The following is a 17,735-nucleotide window of genomic DNA, read 5'->3' as shown; positions in this document are numbered from 1 at the left end:
AATAGGTCACAAGCAAGGCTTAACAATCGACTCATTCTAGATCAGGAGAGAACAAAAGGGGAAGAAAAAACTGAAGGCAAAAAACAAAGGACCAATATGTGAGGATATGAAAAGAGAGTCATACCTCATGGGCTCCTAAAAAAAAAAAAAAAAAAAAAAAAAAAAAAAAAAACTGAATAGCGCAACGCAACGTAACCCACTTTTTACTCATCCCATCAATCACACAAAATGTATGAGGAGACCATGCACAGGTACAAAAAAAAAAAAAAAAAAAAAAAAAAGGGAATGCATATTTCGCCCCTGGCAGAAGAGCCCACTTGCGGGTGTTCCCCTCCCCTGAGGCAGCGCGCGTAGGTGTACACGATTTTCAATGCCGCTTCGCCGCTTATCTGCGTGACCGCTTCAGCTGAGGTCAAAGCCCTGCGTGCCGCTTATCGCTGTGAGCAGGTTTTTGCGCAGGATTTCCCTCGAGGCGTAGTCTGGGAGCTTGAGCAGGTTGACGCACGTGGAGGCAGTGGGCAGTCTCGTGTGGTCCACAACACGAAAGATACAAAACTTAGGGTAGAGTTCCTGGAAGCCAAGCAGTGGGGATCTAGAGCAGCTAGTTACAAACATAAGAAACAGGCTCTTCTCCTTTGGAGAAAACGTTTTCAAAATGTGATACAGGTTTACCACAGTTTCGCTATTTGCATTGTAGCCTCCACCATAAACAACGTTTCTTCTTAAATCATCCACGTCAAAGCATTTATCGTTTCCTGAAATGAGAGTCTTTAACTCATGAGCATTAAAAAGTTTGAGCCACTTTGTAGGGATCAATTCTGAGAGCCCTTTCAAAAAAGCCTGGGTTTTTTTTCGCACCATTTTTTTAAACTTATAATTTATGTACAATTTTATGTATTGCTTTTTGTTCTTGTCGTCCACGGGTATATTTCTTCCGTTTTCAATCAAGTCGATGCACACCAGGTCGTCTGTTCGAACACCTGCCGCGTCCACGCGCGCACCCGCCGCGTCGTCTATGCTCACACCTGCCGCGTCGTCTGTTCGCACATTTACCGCATCATCCGAATCGAGGTCGTTGGCGCTGCGCAGGGGGTACGGCAAGACCTGCCCGTGTGAGCCCAAGAGCACCCCATTGGAGGTCGGACTCAAATTCAGCTCGTTCCGTCGCAACAGCGTTTGTACGGTGGGGGACCCCGCGTCGTAGTTGGCACCCCCGTGGTACCGCTCTGTCGTGTTCACTTCGGGCACATGGTCTTCTAGAGGCACCGGGGAAAGGGAAGACAGATTTCGATCCAGCGTGTGTATTAATGCGTCCAAATTGTCAATGATGTTGAAGAAGCTGTTGATGTTGTCATGATCAGGGGAGACTCCCGTGTGAGAGAAGAAGCGTCTCACAACGTTTCCTCGGCTTCCATTCCCCAGGCCGCTCCCTCCCCCAACGAATCTTCCTCCAGTAGTTGCTCCTCCAGTAGTTGCCGCTGCTGCCCCCGCAGACAACTGCTTCCCCAGGGCCTGAAAATAACTAATGATATCCTCATACCTTTGTACATCCCCCACATCGGGTTTCTTCCCCTCATAAATACAAAACGTAAGTGACAGGTTCTCCACATGAGGGGTGTTCTGAATGAACAGCAAGCTTTTGAACACATGCTGGTCGATGAAATATAAGTCGTTAATATCAATGTCCACATCCAAGTCTATATCGTCACACAGGAGGAAGCTTAAAAACACATCATTAAAAACAGATTCAATTAGTATGCGCTCGTAAATGGCCTTCCCAATTACCTTCCCAGCAAAGGTGTACAAATTCAAATTATCATTTGAATGAAATCTCTTCGGGTAGAGGGTATCATTGTGTACAGAATCGAATAGAAAAAATTTTGAATGGAAAATCTCTCGACATAAAAGTATCATGAATTCCTTAAACAGTCCTCCTCCATCAATGCCAGTTTCTTCATTACCATTATGGTCAATAAAAGCGACTCTAATATTTTGCTTCACCTGAGTAGCATCTAGCATGTGAAGCAATATGAAGGCGTCTTCCACAATATGTGTTCTTCTAATCAAGTGGTGCTTTACATCTACTAAACTGAACCTGCTATCATCTCGGATACTCTCCTTGGACTTGTTCCTGTTGTTATAAAATATTAATATGCGATCGTCAAAAGGGAGAGTGAAGGGAGTAAACCTCAACAGGTAGTTAGCCAATTCATTCACATGCTTAACATTATAATTCAGATAGGCGTCATTTTTGTCAATGAAGAGATGGGATTCCGTATCGTAGTTACCACTACCCGTGTTACTACTGCTCATTTGATTGGACCCACTTCCGCTGTTATTCTGGTCCCCAATTATGTTAAACCGATTCTTTAACAAACTACTTGTTTCCTTAATGACGAAGAAGTCTTCCTCGAACAAATGTACGTACCCATTCACCTTGTATAACTTCTTCAATAAAAGTGGTAATATATAATTCAGTCCTCTTCTGTCCCGATTATACAGCATGTAACTTATTAAGGCGGAGATTATTGCGGACGCGTCTTCACCGCCTCGACTACTGTGCATGCTGCTTTTGAAGCTACTACTTAGGCGATTCGTGTTGGCTATTCCGATCCCGTCATACGTGTCGCATGTGGAGAAATGCATTCCTTGACTCATCAAATGGTGCGAACTGGACGGGTATATTCTCTCCACCGAGGAAGGACCCCCTGTGCTAAGACAGTCCAGCGCTTCCAAAAGATCCTCCGCTTTGCAGTCCGCTAGGCCTTCTCCATTTGATCGCAAAAACGGCTCGTCCTTTGCATAGACAGAGATGGGGATTTGTTCGAAGCAGCGTAGGGGTTCACACAAGTCCTCTCCACCGCTGACGTGTCCATCGCTGACGTGTCGACCGGCCTGATGGGCAGCCCCCCCCTCGATCTCCTCTATGGCCCTCTCCTCCCTCCTATTCATCTCCCGCTCATACTGCTCATCCTCATCGTTGTACGTGTCCTCCTCAGTGATAGCTTCGGTGAAGTCCTCCAGCTCGGTGTCCTCTCCCCCTGCCTCTCCTCCATCTCGTCCCACAACCCCTTTCTCCTCACAAGCTAGCCGATTCACCACTTCGCAATTAATAGAATACATGGACTTCTTGAGCATCACCCACAGGGACATTAGCAGCAGCTTGCATACCTTCTTAAACGCCACGGTGGTCATAAAATTTTTACACACTTTAAAAGATTGAATATTTATCAAGTTCACAAACATATTAGCCACGATGTAGTAGTGGAGGAGGAAGCAGAGGGAGGAAATATATATGGAGACAATGGTGTGATCGAAGTAGGGGAAGGCGGAGAGGTACTTAAAGAACATGGTATCGTTTGCTTTACAATTGGTAAACCACAATAAGTACACTTCTCTCACAAGGTAGATGTGCATATCGTGCTCAATGAGGATTTTTTTCACCTTCAATATGATATCATTACTTAGAAGATCCCCATCACATGACCTCTTGCCCCTTTTTCCCTTCGCCCTCATGAGGTTTTTCAAGCTGAACAGGGGTCTATGCCTGTGGGTTCTCCACGCTGTTTTTTGTATCGGTTGATCCCTTGAGAGGGGCCTCGTCTGGGGGAGCAAGCCGTACGTTGGGCCATTCCACGAAGCGCTTGCCCCTTCTCCAAAGAGTGACCCAGCTGCAGCACCCCTCGTGAGACTTCCGCTCCCGGCCACTACTTCCTCCCCTCTATTGTCACCAAGGCCATTTCCACCAATTCGATTACCACCATGGGCTGTTGCTCTCCGCCAATTAATCAATTCACTTCTGCGGCCAGCAATCACGCACTCCTGGTTGCTCACATTTTTTACAAACTCGTAGTAGTTCCTGTACCGACGGAAGATGCTCCTGTGAATGGTTCTAAAGGGAAGAAGAAAGAACAGCAGTGCGTCCAACCTTCTAAACCCACCCTTCTTACAAATCTGTATTAAGGAATCGACTACCCCTTTAGAGTAATAAAAGCCCATGTGTGAGAGACCCTTATATGATTTCCACAGATCTGCGTGTACTTCTTTCTTTTTATTTGGAGTTGATTGTTCCCATGAGGCTCCACCGATGGAGGTGGATCTCTTCTTCCCTACCACGTCCTCTGTTTGAATGTGCTCCGTGTTGCTGTTGCTGTTGCTGTTGCTGTTGCTACAGAAGAGTCCGGTGCGGGGAGACGAGGAGGACAAGTCGCCCTGCTCATCGGTATGCGCGTCATCGTCATCTTTTCCGCCTCCACAGTGAGTACCCCCGCCTACCCCTTCATCCCCCTCAACGCTGTTATCAATTCGGTCTCTTGTCCCCCCTCCCCCCACTTTATACACATAAGGGTGATACTTGAGCGATAGGAATAAGTAGGCCTCCAGGAGGATGTTTAAAACGTTATCCTGCACCAGCGCTTCATTCGTATGAACAAACAAAAGCATATTCTTAAATAAATTAACCCCAGATATATTCTTCTGATCAAAGGAGATATGATTAAACAAATGGTACTTGTTCAAATGGAGAAGAAGATTCTCATCTGAGTACACCAACTCCTGCATAATATTCATATCATGTCGTTCATAAGTCTTATTAACAATTTTCAAGAGCAACAGTTTCATCATCCCAAGTTCTTTCTTCACATCAATAGGGGTAGAAAAAATTTCGTAAATTGAATACTTAAAAAAAGCTATGTATAAAGAATGGCAATCCTTTAGATGATGATCCACACTAATACAAACAAATTGTAAAAGTACGTTTACTTTTCCTTTTACCTCCTCTACATTTTCATGTTTTATTTCATGTCCCTTCATCTTCAGCGATAATAAAAAAATATATATAAGATCACACAAGTAAATCAGTAGCTTGGTCGAGCTGCACTTGGAAATCTGCTTCGGTGTATAACACAAAAGTAACTTTTTCAATATGTGTATAATCCCATCCATTGTTAAAATAATATAATCACTTATTTTATGAAGTGATTGTAATACGTTATTATCATTACAGGGATGTTGTTTGCTCTCCATTTTTTTCTCCTTCAGAGAGTTCATTTCCTTTTCCATGTGGGCACAGAAGGATTTATTCAGAATAAAATTGTACATGTGGTACATGTAGAGCACTTGCCCATTGTCGTATCTTTTATGTTGATCATCATTCACACTGGAGGAAACTCCCCCTTGGCTACCACTCAACAAATGACCTCTACACCTCCTCACATTTCGCATCCCCGAGTGGTACTCTCCATATATATTTTCGCCATATAAATGGTACTCTCCCAAGAGAACATCTAAATGGTTAAGTAAAATTTGTATTTCCTTTTTATGCCTGTACAGGAATTTATTGCTAACGTGGATTGCTTCCTTCCGATTTGTGTCTTTTGCCGGTTCACTTCCCCCCATCTGCGCAGAACCCCTTCCATCCTGTTCACTTTTTCCCTCCCCCACCGAATGGGGTTCATCCAGTTGCCCCACTTTGCCATACAGCTTCACCACATCTAGGAGGTGTTTCACAGGAGGGTACAGACTCTCAAAGTTCATACCCTTATAATAGTAGTAGCAACTCCGACTGGAGTACAAGAAGGTGGAGCTCAGTGAAAATTCATGGAGGCATATTCGCAAGGCTCTCTCATACACATCTGGCGCGACTAGGTTCTGCAACAACATCACATCACTGATTCTCTTCCCGATCAGAATCTGAATCTCGTTTCTCCTTTTCTCAAGGCATTTTTTAAAGCTTACATAAGTGCCAATAATCTTAAAGGCGTTTTTCCTCCTCGTCAAGTTGAGGTGGATCTCTTTCTCCTTTTTGGCCCTCTCGATGAAGGAGTCCTTGTTGAGGATTACATGTTTCTTCCCACTCAGGTTAATCTTCCTGCTGTTTTTGCTTTCTCCATTAAACATGTTCGTGCGCCTCGCGGGGGACCGGTTAACACTGTAGGAGCGGTTGCACTGTTGCGCTGTTGATGCGGTTACGTGGTGGACGCCGCTGTAACCGGAAACCAGTTTCTATACACCCCTTTTAGTCCGCGCCGGCTTTGCACAAAAAGGGGGAGGGGCCAGACGCTAAAGTGGGTCGAGGGGGGGTGCAGACCTTGCGCGTGCCTACGTATGTGCGGTGGTGCCCACGTATTATGTGCCTATGTGTACACCCACGCAGACGTTGCTGTGTACCCTTTCGCGCATGCGTTCTGCACTTGCCCGAGTTCGCATGCGTCCGTACATGTGCGAACGTGCGGGCGGTGACTTTCACAGGTGAATAATAGCATAGGACGGTATTGTATACATACATGTATGCTTATATGCATTGTTCATGCGAAGGCGAATGCATCCCACCTCGTTCGTTTTTTCCCCTCTCGTTAAAAAAATAAATAAATAAAATACATTAAATAAATCATATATATAAGCAAGGGGGCACAAATGAAAATTATTCCATTGTGGAAAGAGAAGTAAAGGCAAAAACAAAACAAAGCAGGGTAAAGAAAAAAGAAGCAAAGCGAGCCGAACCGAAACGAAACGAACCCAAGTCATGCAAACCGAAGCACAACTTTTTTCCATTCAACCTGGGTACTCCAAATTTTTTATTTACGTACCATACATGCACATATGTATATATATACTCTTCTCGGGGACGGCAAAACTTTGGAGTACAAAGCTGCGTCGCCTTTCCTTGCCCTTTTTTTTTTTTTTTTTTTTTTTTTTTTCCCTATTTTCAAGGCAGCAAAATGGTGATTTAAACGAAGATGTAATTTTTTATTCTTTGGCGAAAATTTCCTTTCAGCATCCTAATGTCATATAAGGGACAAAAAAAAAAAAAAGGCATCTGAAAGCTTGTACATGTGACATGTACTGAGAATACGTACATGACATCAGGTTAGAGGATCGGCTTTACCACCTTTTTGCTTCATTAGCTTTAACTGAAGTGCGGCGTTTAAACTTAACAGGGTTGACCGCGAGGTGGCAAAGCCGGATGATGCAGGAATTGGCCAAGTCAGTACCACATATGTATACCGCGGACGGTACCTCGTTTGTGCTAAACATACGGTAATGTACCCCTTCGCACTTGTGGCATAAATAGGCCCTCTCTTCCTGCGTGAAGCCCTGGCTTTTTCGCCAACTTTAGGAGGCGCACAGTCGTCCCTCTCTCTGCACAGATGCGCGCTACGCGCATTAAAGGGCAAGAGAGAAGTGGTACGCAGAACGGTACGGCTAACCGTCCCCCCCTCTGTATGCCTGTGATTATGCATGTGATTGTGCCTGTGTTTTATGCCTACACGCCTGTGACCTAGATACCCGTGATTTACACAGTGCGCGCGTCTACACTGCTCCCCTTGTGTACATTTCTATGCGTAGCCCAAACTGTTTTTGGAGGACCGAACGTACATATACAGAACGCACGTAGTTTATTTTTTTTGCAAACGCCTTTAAAAGAACAGAAGCGTTATGCATGAAACATTGAAGGAAAATTGATTCAGCTAAACGTACGTTGAGGCGAACTGTGCGCAAACCGCAGCGTCGTGGCCAACACATGCCGTTAATATAACCATTACGAGTAGTCGATATCGACGACGACGGTGCCAGCGTCTAGTGTCAACTTGGACGTAAACACCAATTTTAAGTTTTACGCTATGCGCTTCAAACCCGCAGGCAACAGCTAAAACCAGTCGCTTATTGCTGCAATGGGCGTCATGTTTGACGTTTTTGCGTGGCCGTAAACATATCCACGTAGAGCAATTATTTGGGCAAAATTTACACCATTCTAAAATTGACGCCTCTCTCTTTTGTGTGTTTCACATTTGTATTAGTTTTTTACCTGAACAGGCAATATTTGTTTTTTTTTTTTTTTTGCAAATGTGCAGAGTAAACTGAGCAGCAAAAAGCATAAATGCAAGTGTAGCTAGCTGTTTTTTTTTTTTTTTTTCCAGCTAGCCAAAGTAGTGTTCATACTTATATGTAAACGTGCGTGACTGTACCTGTAAACACGCACATACATTATAGGTTAACAACTTTATATGTTTGTATTTGTAAGTTAGTTACGTACATGTTTATGCCCCCTTCCCGTGAAAATGGCGGAGCATCTAGCACGGATAATCGGAACAGAAGAGGACAGAGTTAACTGTCCCTTCTTTTGGAAAATAGGAGCGTGTCGCCATGGCGATCAGTGTAGTCGAAGCCACTACAAGCCAAACACTGCCCAAACGTTAGTTATTCGTCACATGTACGACAACCCCCCAATGGCCGTTGCAATTGCAGAAGGGCAAATGGTGGAGGATGAAGTGTTGGACAAAGCAGCGGACCATTTTGAAGAGTTTTACGAAGAAGTCTTTGAGGAATTAATGAAGTATGGAGAGATTGAAGATATGGTTGTATGTGACAATATAGGAGATCACATCATTGGTAATGTGTACATAAAATACACACACGAGGATTATGCAGAGAAGGCTGTGAAAGAGTTGAATGGGAGATTTTATGCGGGAAAGCCGTTACACATTGAGTACACCCCTGTAACAGACTTCAGGGAGGCCAGGTGCAGGCAGTTCGTCGATGGTCAATGCCGACGAGGTGGGTACTGCAACTTTATGCATATCAAACATGTACCTAGGTCAGTCAAGAGGAAGCTGTACAAACGAATGTATAAAAAATTTCCAGAATATAAGAAAAGGAGGAAAATCAAAGACGGTTCCGAGGACGGACATTACGACAGCCACAGGGATAGAGGCAGTAGGGACAAACATAGGCGTGATAAATATGGGGACAGTTACCACTCTTCTAGACGCAGAAATAGGAGTAGAAGTCGGAGCAGGAACCGTGATGATGCCGATGGGGACAGCGACGGTACCAGTAGACGACATAAACGTCCTAGGAGGGAAAATAGTGCCGAGCGCAGGGAAAAAATTGAGAGGTGGAATAAGGAGCGAGAAATGAAGAATATGCAAAAGGATGGTGATGATCAGGACGGTTGCCAGGAAGATAAGGTGGAAGAGCAACCAGACGGGTGACGGCACAGACCAGTCAATACGGAAAAAAAAAAAAAAAAAAAAAAAGGCTGAAAATGTGAAGCGAACACAGCAGACAGACCACGTTGATATCCCCATAAACGTCGCAAAATAAAACAGCATAGCACAGCCGAATTTAAATGTGTTAACATTTATATATATATATTTTTTTTTTTTTTTTTTTTGTATTTAAAGACCTTGTTATACATCCCCCGGAAGGAACTCCACAACAGTATGTTTCGTTTGTTTTTAATTAAAAAATTTTTTTAACCCCTAAAATGTAACTTTTTCGTCTTAAGAGTGCATTTTTTTTTGTCTTAAAAGGGCATTAGTTTGGTCTTAGCGAAAGGGACCAACGGATGAGTACGCGCATGTCTTGTAGGATGGTGTCACGTGAGGGGCTGGTGCGTTTTAAAAGATTTCTTCCCATTCATTCAGCTTTTACTACCCAATCCTGTTCTACGTGAGTGCCTCTTGCTACACTTCGCGTAGCCACAGTTGGTTTTCCACTCCGAAAAAGTGCCGCAGATGCGGGAAAAGCTGTTCACACAGCTCTAAGAAAGATATACTTCGTGGTAACTACCAATTGGGGAAAAAAAAAAATAATAAAATAATAAAATGAATAAACATAGACTCTCCTCTTGTTGATTAAGCCAAACAGGAGCGACTTCCTCGGCACATTTTCCATGCCAGTGTTCACCGATAAGCAAAAATGAGGGCAAAAAAAAAATGCATATATAGTCCCCGGGGCTCATTCCACAACGCCCGTATATCAACCTGTTTACCAATGTATTTATGAATTATTTATGTAGCTAAAAAATGGGAGAAAAAAAAAAAAAAAAAAAAAAAACGCACTCCTTGTTGATACGCGTTTAAAAGCATACATATAAGTTTGCATAAGGCAAAGTAAAAAAAAAAAAAAAAAAAAAGGGAAATAAAAAAAAGAAATCCCAATACGTTAGCAGATTTAGCCATAAAAACGAAACACTTCGCGCAACGGAATTCCCTTCACGATGTTGCAAAATGGTTTGAGGGATAGAGTAACACTTGCCACATGATAGTATTTAAAAAAAAAAAAAAAAAAAAAAAAAAAAAAAAATGGGAAAAAAAAAAAAAAAAAAAAAAAAACGCACTCCTTGTTGATACGCGTTTAAAAGCATACATATAAGTTTGCATAAGGCAAAGTAAAAAAAAAAAAAAAAAAAAAAAGGGAAATAAAAAAAAGAAATCCCAATACGTTAGCAGATTTAGCCATAAAAACGAAACACTTCGCGCAACGGAATTCCCTTCACGATGTTGCAAAATGGTTTGAGGGATAGAGTAACACTTGCCACATGATAGTATTTAAAAAAAAAAAAAAAAAAAAAAATATAGCTAAATGGGAGATAACGAAAATAAAGAGAAGAGGACCTCTGCTTCTTCCCCAAGCGAAGAAGGTGACGACAAAACGAACAAGCAGTGGACAAATGCCAAAAATGGGGAGGAAAATTCTGGAGGCTCCAAAAATTTGAGCAACTCTAACAGCTTGCCAAAGGGGAAAGGAAAAAAAAATAAGCGCGGGGAGAGCGACTCAAGCGGCAAGAGGAAGGAACAGCTGGAGGCGAAGGCAAGCATCGAGGACATCTTCAACAGCCTGAAGGCCAAGGAGAAGAAGGCTACAAAAGTTAGTAGCGAGTCGAGGCCTATTAAGAAAAACTCGGAAAAAAGCGGCGTCAACGCCGGTCCGGTCCAGAAGAAGGCACAACGGCGGGTCGCCAAGGGGGAGGTCACCCAACGCGCGCGAACGCCGGATGGGTTGCCCATTTATTCTATGGAGGAGCTCAAGATGGGTAAGCTTCGTCGTGCATGTGTTGTCGTTGCTTCGCCGTCTGAGCGTTGTCACTGCTTCGCCTTACTACTTCACCACACTGAACACAACGCCAACTCCCTTTTTGCAGGCCAAGGAGGATACACGAAAGATTGCCCATTCGAATGCAACTGCTGCTTTTAGGTCTTTCCCTGAAGGGGGGATATTATACTTCCAATCCCGGTCATACTTTTTGAAGGGGGGAAAAGGTTGCACAAAAAAACTGTATAACATATGAAGAATTAAAAATGGCCTAAAAAAAAAAAAAAAAAGCTTATGCGATAATTTGGATCCATTCTGTAGATTTGATATCGTATTGTAATTGTGACAAAAGACAGACAGCTCCAAAAAAAAATGGAAGATTTTTTTCTTTTCGTTTGAGCCATTGCGGGGGGGCGTATGCTATTTTTGGCTACCCTTGGTGATAATCGTTTGTTGTGGTGATTGACCCCGTGTTTGTCCAATTACTCCTGTCGGCAGGGGAGACTTCCCAACGAGAGAGGGTATGGGCGATAGACCTACGTTGAAACGTACAGATGTGTGCTTTGCTCGTAAGGGGGACACAAGTAACAATGTGACTTAACCTCTGACGTATGTTTTTTTTTTTTTTCACTTCCACCCCCGTCGTGCCTTTCATATATATTCATAACGGCTCTGGGTGGACGTACTTTTTTCAATTATCCTCTACATATGGTTCTTCTCTTTTTGTCTCCGCACCCGCTTCTGCCTCTGTTGCCTCGTCTGCGTCTTCATTTTTGTGTCCCTCTGTTGAGGTGCCGTTGCAGAAGCGGAGCACTTTTTTTTGTGGCACACACTCCTTGAAAACCTTCATCCAATTTTTGTTTTTTAAAAAACTTATTAAAATCTCTACCACAGTATTAACGTTCAGTACGTTGCTTTTTCTTTTTTTAAAATACTTCTGTGTGGTTAGAATGGGAAAAAAAAAAAAAAAAATGGAGTTATGAACGATACAATGTCGAAGGCAGAACGTGAGCACTAATTGTACCGTCCTGCTGGCTGTATCGACCACCTGGGGGGTAGAGGTGGGGCACAGTTCCCTCCATCCTATTGGACGCGGGTGAATGGTATATATATATATTTTTTTTCTTTTGTGATGATATGTACCTCCAGGGGTAACTTTTTTGTCACTAGGTTGTGCAGGGATGCCTGGTAGAAGGACAAATTCTGAGGGAGGTGTATGAGGGGAAGTACAAAAAGGGGCGTGTGAAGAATTGTTTCTCTCGTGAGTATGTAGGCGGAATGGACCTTCGTAGTGCTCATCCACGTGTAGGTGGGCTATCGCAAAATGGATCCGCTCAAATGAATCATATCGCCTCTCTCCGCGGGGAACACTCACCTTGGAAACGCTCCGGTCGACCAGGGCAGAAATGATATACACCTCGTCGTCTCGAACTTCGGTTAGTTCCTACAGGGGGGTAGTGGGGGTACGTTTGTATTCGTTTGTTCGGTCTGGTGTATCACACGCAGTACAGTGAGGAGGACGGCTTAACACCTCTCCCACTTGCTCACCTCCTCCGCGTCGGGGGATAAAACGACAATCTTCTCCCTCGGGAACACATCCCAGTAGTCCTCGGAGTGCATGTGGACGTGCCACTTGTCCATCGCATACTTCTCTCTGAGCTGTGTGTAGAATTCGTCGCTGCTGGACAAGCTAGTAAAATGAAATTGCACATGCAGCTGCTCCTTAATCATGTAGTGGTAGCCCAGAAAAACCTGTTTGGCTAAACTAGATACTTCCTTCTCACCCATAAGATTTAAAAAACTACAGTTGTAGCAAATTTTATATCCCTCATTGTACGCCTTGATTAAAAATTGTTTCCTTTTTTTTTTTTTCTCTTCCTGTAAAGCTCTCCTTTCGGCTAGAAATTGTATCCTCTCACTTGAATTCAGACCATTTAATATTTTCAAAAGATCATTTTTTTTTTTTTCTTTTCTTTTTTTTTTTTCTTCTGGTCTATTTTTCTTCCTCTTTTCCTTTAGGTATTCTCTTTTTTCTTTTTTTTTTTCCTTTTTGGTTTTTTTGTTTCCCCTTCTGTTCACTTTGTCCACATCCTTCTGGTCCACCACATTGGCCAGGCTGGCGAGCAGGCTACTTCCCTCGTCCAGGTCGTCCTTTGCTTTTTCCACATGACATTCCGCTTCCCCCTCAGGTTGGTTTCCCCCTTCTGTGCTACCCATTTTTTTTTTTGCACTTTTTTAACACCCCCCCCTTTTGGGGATAGCTTCTACTAACTTATTAGGGGGTCCTTCCTGCTTGGTGGTAGGTGTCCCGTTGCTTCTCCCTCCGTAGGTCAACGCCCTTTTCCCCTTACTGTAACTACTTCCTCACGCTGTTCTAAAATGACATTTGGCTAACTCCTGACATGCACAGTTGCGCAGATGCACAGCTCACTGCACCTATGCAGCCATGGATTCTCACAGCCGTCAGGGGGAGCTACTAGCAAAAGGGTTTTTACTCACAAGAGAACACTCTTCCAAAACGAAGAGGTGAAATAGCGCAACGTGGAAAAAAAAAAAAAAAAAAAAATTCAAATTAGCGCAAATAAGAGAAAGAGAGTGTCCGTTGCCGAGCATTGCAAATTGTAGTCTCTTTTGCCCCGTGTTCAAATTTCCTCTGCCCAATTTCGCAGCTTTTTTTCCCCAGACCCTCAGCGGAGGAGATTAAAAAAAACAAAAAAACAAAAAAAAAAACTCTACGAACGTGCGCCGTCTCACCTTGTCACAAGGAGGGAAACATTTAAGTGAGTCTTCCCCCCTCCCCCCGTTACAAAGACCTGCAGATGACTGCACGTGCGTAGTTGCCGCCACCACGGAGCAAGTATAAGTGCGTGCAGGGATTCCACACTTGCCAGCCCCTCGGTGGCACCGGCGATCGCGCCTTCCTCCTTTTTAAAAATTTTCCGCTCCTGTGCTGCGCAAATTTTGTTCGGCGAATTATATGATCAAAGTCCGCTGCAGGCATAAAAAAAAAAAAAAAAAAACAAAAAAAAAAAAGTAGAGCTTACCATAACGCAACTTAAACACATCGCACAGAACAACGAAGCGTGAGGGGCGAAAGGACGGACACAGCGTGACCGAACTAATCGTTATACGTAGCTTCTTTTTTTCTTTACCAAAATATAAGACCCTCGTGGATGTAAGCGAAACCAATTCGTTAAAGCAGCTTGCGAAACGGGAAGGAGGATGAAGAGAAACCCTAAGAGGGGCACGCCAAGCGCAGTTAAGCCAAGGTAGGCCTATTTGTGCATTTGTGTACTGTGATCCCCCCCCCCTTCCCCTCTGCGCGGGCATGCCTTATTAGATCACCACAAAGGGGGGGAGGCATCACTTTCTTCTCCCACAAGTGCAAAACTGATATGTGCCCTTCCCCTGCTGCGCACATGTGTACTCAGGTAAGATACGACCGCGCATGACCAAACCCCACTAACACACTATACACCCCTCCCCAAAAAAAAATGCTAAAAATTATGAACCAGAAAACGCTGCTGCTTGCGAACGTCGCATCAGCATGCATCCTTGTGTACGCCCTGAGTAAGTACCACCCCGAGAAGACGAATAAAATTTTGCACCAAATTGAAGGGGTGGCCAAATGGCTACTTAAAACTCCTCAAATTCTAATTCATAAATGGTATGGAGAGTGGAAAAAAAAAAAAAAAATACAACTCCCTGTAGTAGACAAAGATGTTACCATCAATTTAAGTGACGACGACTTAGATAAAAAATTCCTTCAAGCTTGCAAAGCAGTGAAGATAAACAGAAGTCAGTTCAAATTTGAAGAGTGGATTTACCTGTATGGCTTGTATAAACAAGTAACCGCTGGAGACATGAACCCAGATGTGGGTGATTCAGACAAGCAGTTAAAAGAAGAGTCGAGCGGGGACAAAGGAACACCCACGAAGAGTGGAGTACGCGAAGGAGGAAACAAGTATCTGATGGATGCTAAATTGAACGCATGGAAACATTTCCACGGAGTTAGTAAAAGGGTATGCAAATTTTTGTACATGGAATTTGTTGAGAAGACCCTTCCCCAGGGGATAAAAGAGGAGAGCTACAGTGACACATTCGACTTTAAGAAAACGATGAGCAAGATGAAGCCTCTGCAGGATATGCTCCTAGGAGTTACACAAGGGAGTTACCTTAATGACAAGGACAACGTTGATGATACAAACAATTTGAGTGACCCCCTCTGTAGACATGTGGTACAGGCAAATCTGCAATACATAAAAAGTGCCTTAAAAAATAACCCATACTTGGTAAATAAAAGAAACTCAGATGGACTGTGCGCCTTGCATTATGCATGCGATAGGGGGTACCTAGACATTGTAAAAGTTTTAATCGAGTATGGTGCTGATGTGAATGCAGACGATTCTTTTGGAGACACTGCCCTTCACATTGCTGCGTATTCAGGCAAGACGGACATTATAAAATATTTAACCAGCGTCGGTGCTGATGTAAATAGGAAGAACTCAGAAGGGTTGACCTTCAACTCGATACTTAGTCAAGAGACGGAGTTGTACTAAGCGCGTCTCCTCCGCGTGTGCATTCATGCATGCGTACAGGGGCATGCGCATACATGCATGCATGCATGCGCGCGTGCGATCGCAAAAAAAAAATATACCTACGGTGCCCAAACTTTATTTGTAGTAGACGTGCAGGTCGTCAACTCCCCACGACGTGGTACAGGCGTCGTTTGTTTTTTTTAAAGTGCTTCCAATCAGTATTCTAACCGTCTCTGTCGCGTAAAAGGGGAAGGGGTAGAGAGCGGAGCCCATGTGAGGAGATGGAGTTGTATATATGTAGGTGCATCTCCTTCGGGGACGCCCAATCACATCCTCTAGCGTGTGTGTAACCCACCTGAGGAGTGCTCGAATTCTACGTCCACAGGTACCTGCAGTTGTTTTCGAGGGACAATTAGCAACGTGTAAGCAATGTTTATATGACTGCTTGGCAAAATTTTATAGTGTGCTCTTTTTTCTGCCCTGCACACAATTTCAAACACGATAGGCGCGTATATATAACTACGCTCCCCGGTAATCGCTTCCGAGTTTGTACTCACTGATAATCGATCGGGAGTCTCCTCCCCGCAAAGGTTTATTCCGTCACCAACACCCTGCGGAGGGAAGTGTGCAAAAAAAAAAAAAAAAACGCTTCCCTTTTATTATCATTATTGTGTTTTCTTTTTGGAGAGTAAGGCAACAGGGGAGATCCAAGTTGCCATCCCAGCCTCATGTTACCTTTTCTACATGGTTCGATTTGTACGATTCTGCATGAGTGTGTGGGGTGGGGGAGGAAAGAAGATTAACATATAAGTATGACGTTACACGTTATCCCAGTTCTTCTTTGGGGGTTGGGTGACAAAAATGATGAAGGGCACTGGTTGTCCACCCCCACCGCATGCTTACCCGCCCAGACGGTCTTCCCATCAGTTTGAAGAAACAATGAATCGCCTTTCCATGCATCGAAGAAATGAACCCTTAATTTAATTTTCAGTGCACTATGCCTTGGTATGTCTCTAACTGTTGTGTAGGCCTCCAGGGCGCCGAATATGCTGCACGGAGTGGGGGGGGGAGGAATGCACGTGGAACGGCCATTTTATTTCATTCTTCTGCGTACACTTGTCTGCACCATTTTGTGCATTTGTTTCGCATGCGATTCTTCTCTCCTTTTGTTGCCATACCAGGGTCCCCCCAGGAAGGTGTCGGGGGAATTCCCGCATGTGCTGATGTCCTTTTGTACAGGAGGGGAGTTTAGTGGGGCGATCATCCGGGGAAAGGGAAATTCATATGAGAAGCGGTAAAACGATTTGACTGTAAATGATATAGCGCCATGCTATGCTGCTCTACATGGCAGAGTTGTTTGTGTGTGTGTTTTTTTTTTCCCCTGATGTCGATTTGTTTAAGTAGTACCGAGGGGCTCCAGGCACTCTCCTTCCGGTCGAAGGTATCCAGGTGGTGCAGAGTCCACTGCTTGTGTTCAAACGCGCTGTACTCATTCGTGTGGACAGTGCCAAAAACATTTAAGCTCCCTACGGTTGTCACCTTCTCTTGAACCTCCAAATAGGTGTTGTCCTTGTTACGAATAAAAAATGAATTCCCTTCTTCATAGAAGTTAATTTCTTTTTTGCAGAGTTCCCATTTGGAGAGGAATGTCAATTTTTTCGTTTTGATTTCGTAGTCACCCTTCACATGTCCGCTAAGCAGCAGTAGCATTGGGAGAAGAATCACTCCGAGGTCAACGCCCTTCATCGTGCGATCCCTCGGGACATGTGACTAGAGGAGTCTATGTCCACACACGTTTGTAAACATACGTACACGTATGTATGTCTGCCCTTACAGGTGGACAATAATTTTAAGTGAACAAAATTTTCCCGTGAGAATTGTGCGCCTTGTCTTTTTCGCCCAAATTGAGAAAAAACGGGGAGGATAGGCTGAAGGGGGAAAAAGAGTCGTCCTCTGTTTTGCCTATTTGGTGAACCGTTTTGTGAGCTATTTGGCGAAGTCACTTGCTGCATATCACTTTTGCGTTTGCCCATTGGGCGAGTCCCCCCGGAAAAAAAATAAAAAATAAAAACACCGCAAATTAAGCATGAAGTGAAAAATATGTTAATAATATGTGAAAAAGAGGTGAAAGGGACATGTAGAGGATGTGACCGCAAAAGGCCCAATAAATACTCGCATGGGCACACGAAAAGTGTACACTTGTGCAAACACAATAGCGACGTGTGCCTCACCCAAGCCCCTCCACCCTTTGCATAACTTTTTTTTCATTGCCCTTTTTCTGCTTACCGTTTGGCAATCCCCACGTGTATGTACACACCAAGCGGCACGGCAGTAACAAACCTCAACGTCCAACGTCACACCGTCCGGACGGAGACGAGA

At 43.9% G+C, this 17,735-nt stretch overlaps 6 protein-coding genes across 6 annotated transcripts; 3 read left to right on the top strand and 3 right to left on the bottom strand.

Moving 5' to 3' along the window:
• Positions 1-402: 402 nt before the first annotated feature.
• Positions 403-5,898, bottom strand: AK88_02663 (uncharacterized protein; the record flags this gene model as incomplete). Its single annotated transcript, XM_012480288.1, has 1 exon — positions 403-5,898. The coding sequence occupies one exon, from the start codon at positions 5,896-5,898 to the stop codon at positions 403-405; it is 5,496 nt and encodes a 1,831-aa protein (XP_012335711.1).
• Positions 5,899-8,060: 2,162 nt separating this feature from the next.
• On the top strand, positions 8,061-8,993 carry AK88_02662 (uncharacterized protein; the record flags this gene model as incomplete). The annotated part of the gene is made up of 1 exon (XM_012480287.1): positions 8,061-8,993. One exon carries the CDS (start codon positions 8,061-8,063, stop codon positions 8,991-8,993), a length of 933 nt encoding a protein of 310 aa, XP_012335710.1.
• Positions 8,994-10,368: 1,375 nt separating this feature from the next.
• Positions 10,369-10,980, top strand: AK88_02661 (uncharacterized protein; the record flags this gene model as incomplete). Its single annotated transcript, XM_012480286.1, has 2 exons — positions 10,369-10,819; positions 10,928-10,980. The coding sequence occupies 2 exons, from the start codon at positions 10,369-10,371 to the stop codon at positions 10,978-10,980; spliced, it is 504 nt and encodes a 167-aa protein (XP_012335709.1).
• A 529-nt stretch (positions 10,981-11,509) lies between these two features.
• Positions 11,510-13,035, bottom strand: AK88_02660 (uncharacterized protein; the record flags this gene model as incomplete). Its single annotated transcript, XM_012480285.1, has 4 exons — positions 11,510-11,755; positions 11,962-12,021; positions 12,194-12,262; positions 12,367-13,035. 4 exons carry the CDS (start codon positions 13,033-13,035, stop codon positions 11,510-11,512), a joined length of 1,044 nt encoding a protein of 347 aa, XP_012335708.1.
• A 1,277-nt stretch (positions 13,036-14,312) lies between these two features.
• Positions 14,313-15,377, top strand: AK88_02659 (uncharacterized protein; the record flags this gene model as incomplete). The annotated part of the gene is made up of 1 exon (XM_012480284.1): positions 14,313-15,377. One exon carries the CDS (start codon positions 14,313-14,315, stop codon positions 15,375-15,377), a length of 1,065 nt encoding a protein of 354 aa, XP_012335707.1.
• Positions 15,378-15,491: 114 nt separating this feature from the next.
• AK88_02658 (uncharacterized protein) lies at positions 15,492-17,102 on the bottom strand (the record flags this gene model as incomplete). Its single annotated transcript, XM_012480283.1, has 7 exons — positions 15,492-15,589; positions 15,712-15,745; positions 15,914-15,967; positions 16,092-16,120; positions 16,260-16,405; positions 16,535-16,584; positions 16,764-17,102. 7 exons carry the CDS (start codon positions 17,100-17,102, stop codon positions 15,492-15,494), a joined length of 750 nt encoding a protein of 249 aa, XP_012335706.1.
• Positions 17,103-17,735: the final 633 nt, after the last annotated feature.

This window comes from Plasmodium fragile, assembly GCF_000956335.1.
Source record: "Plasmodium fragile strain nilgiri unplaced genomic scaffold supercont1.27, whole genome shotgun sequence".
In the NCBI taxonomy this organism is placed as follows: Eukaryota; Apicomplexa; class Aconoidasida; order Haemosporida; family Plasmodiidae; genus Plasmodium; species Plasmodium fragile.
The sequence above is the reverse complement of the archived record's forward strand: the minus strand, read 5'-3'. Positions and strand labels throughout refer to the sequence as shown.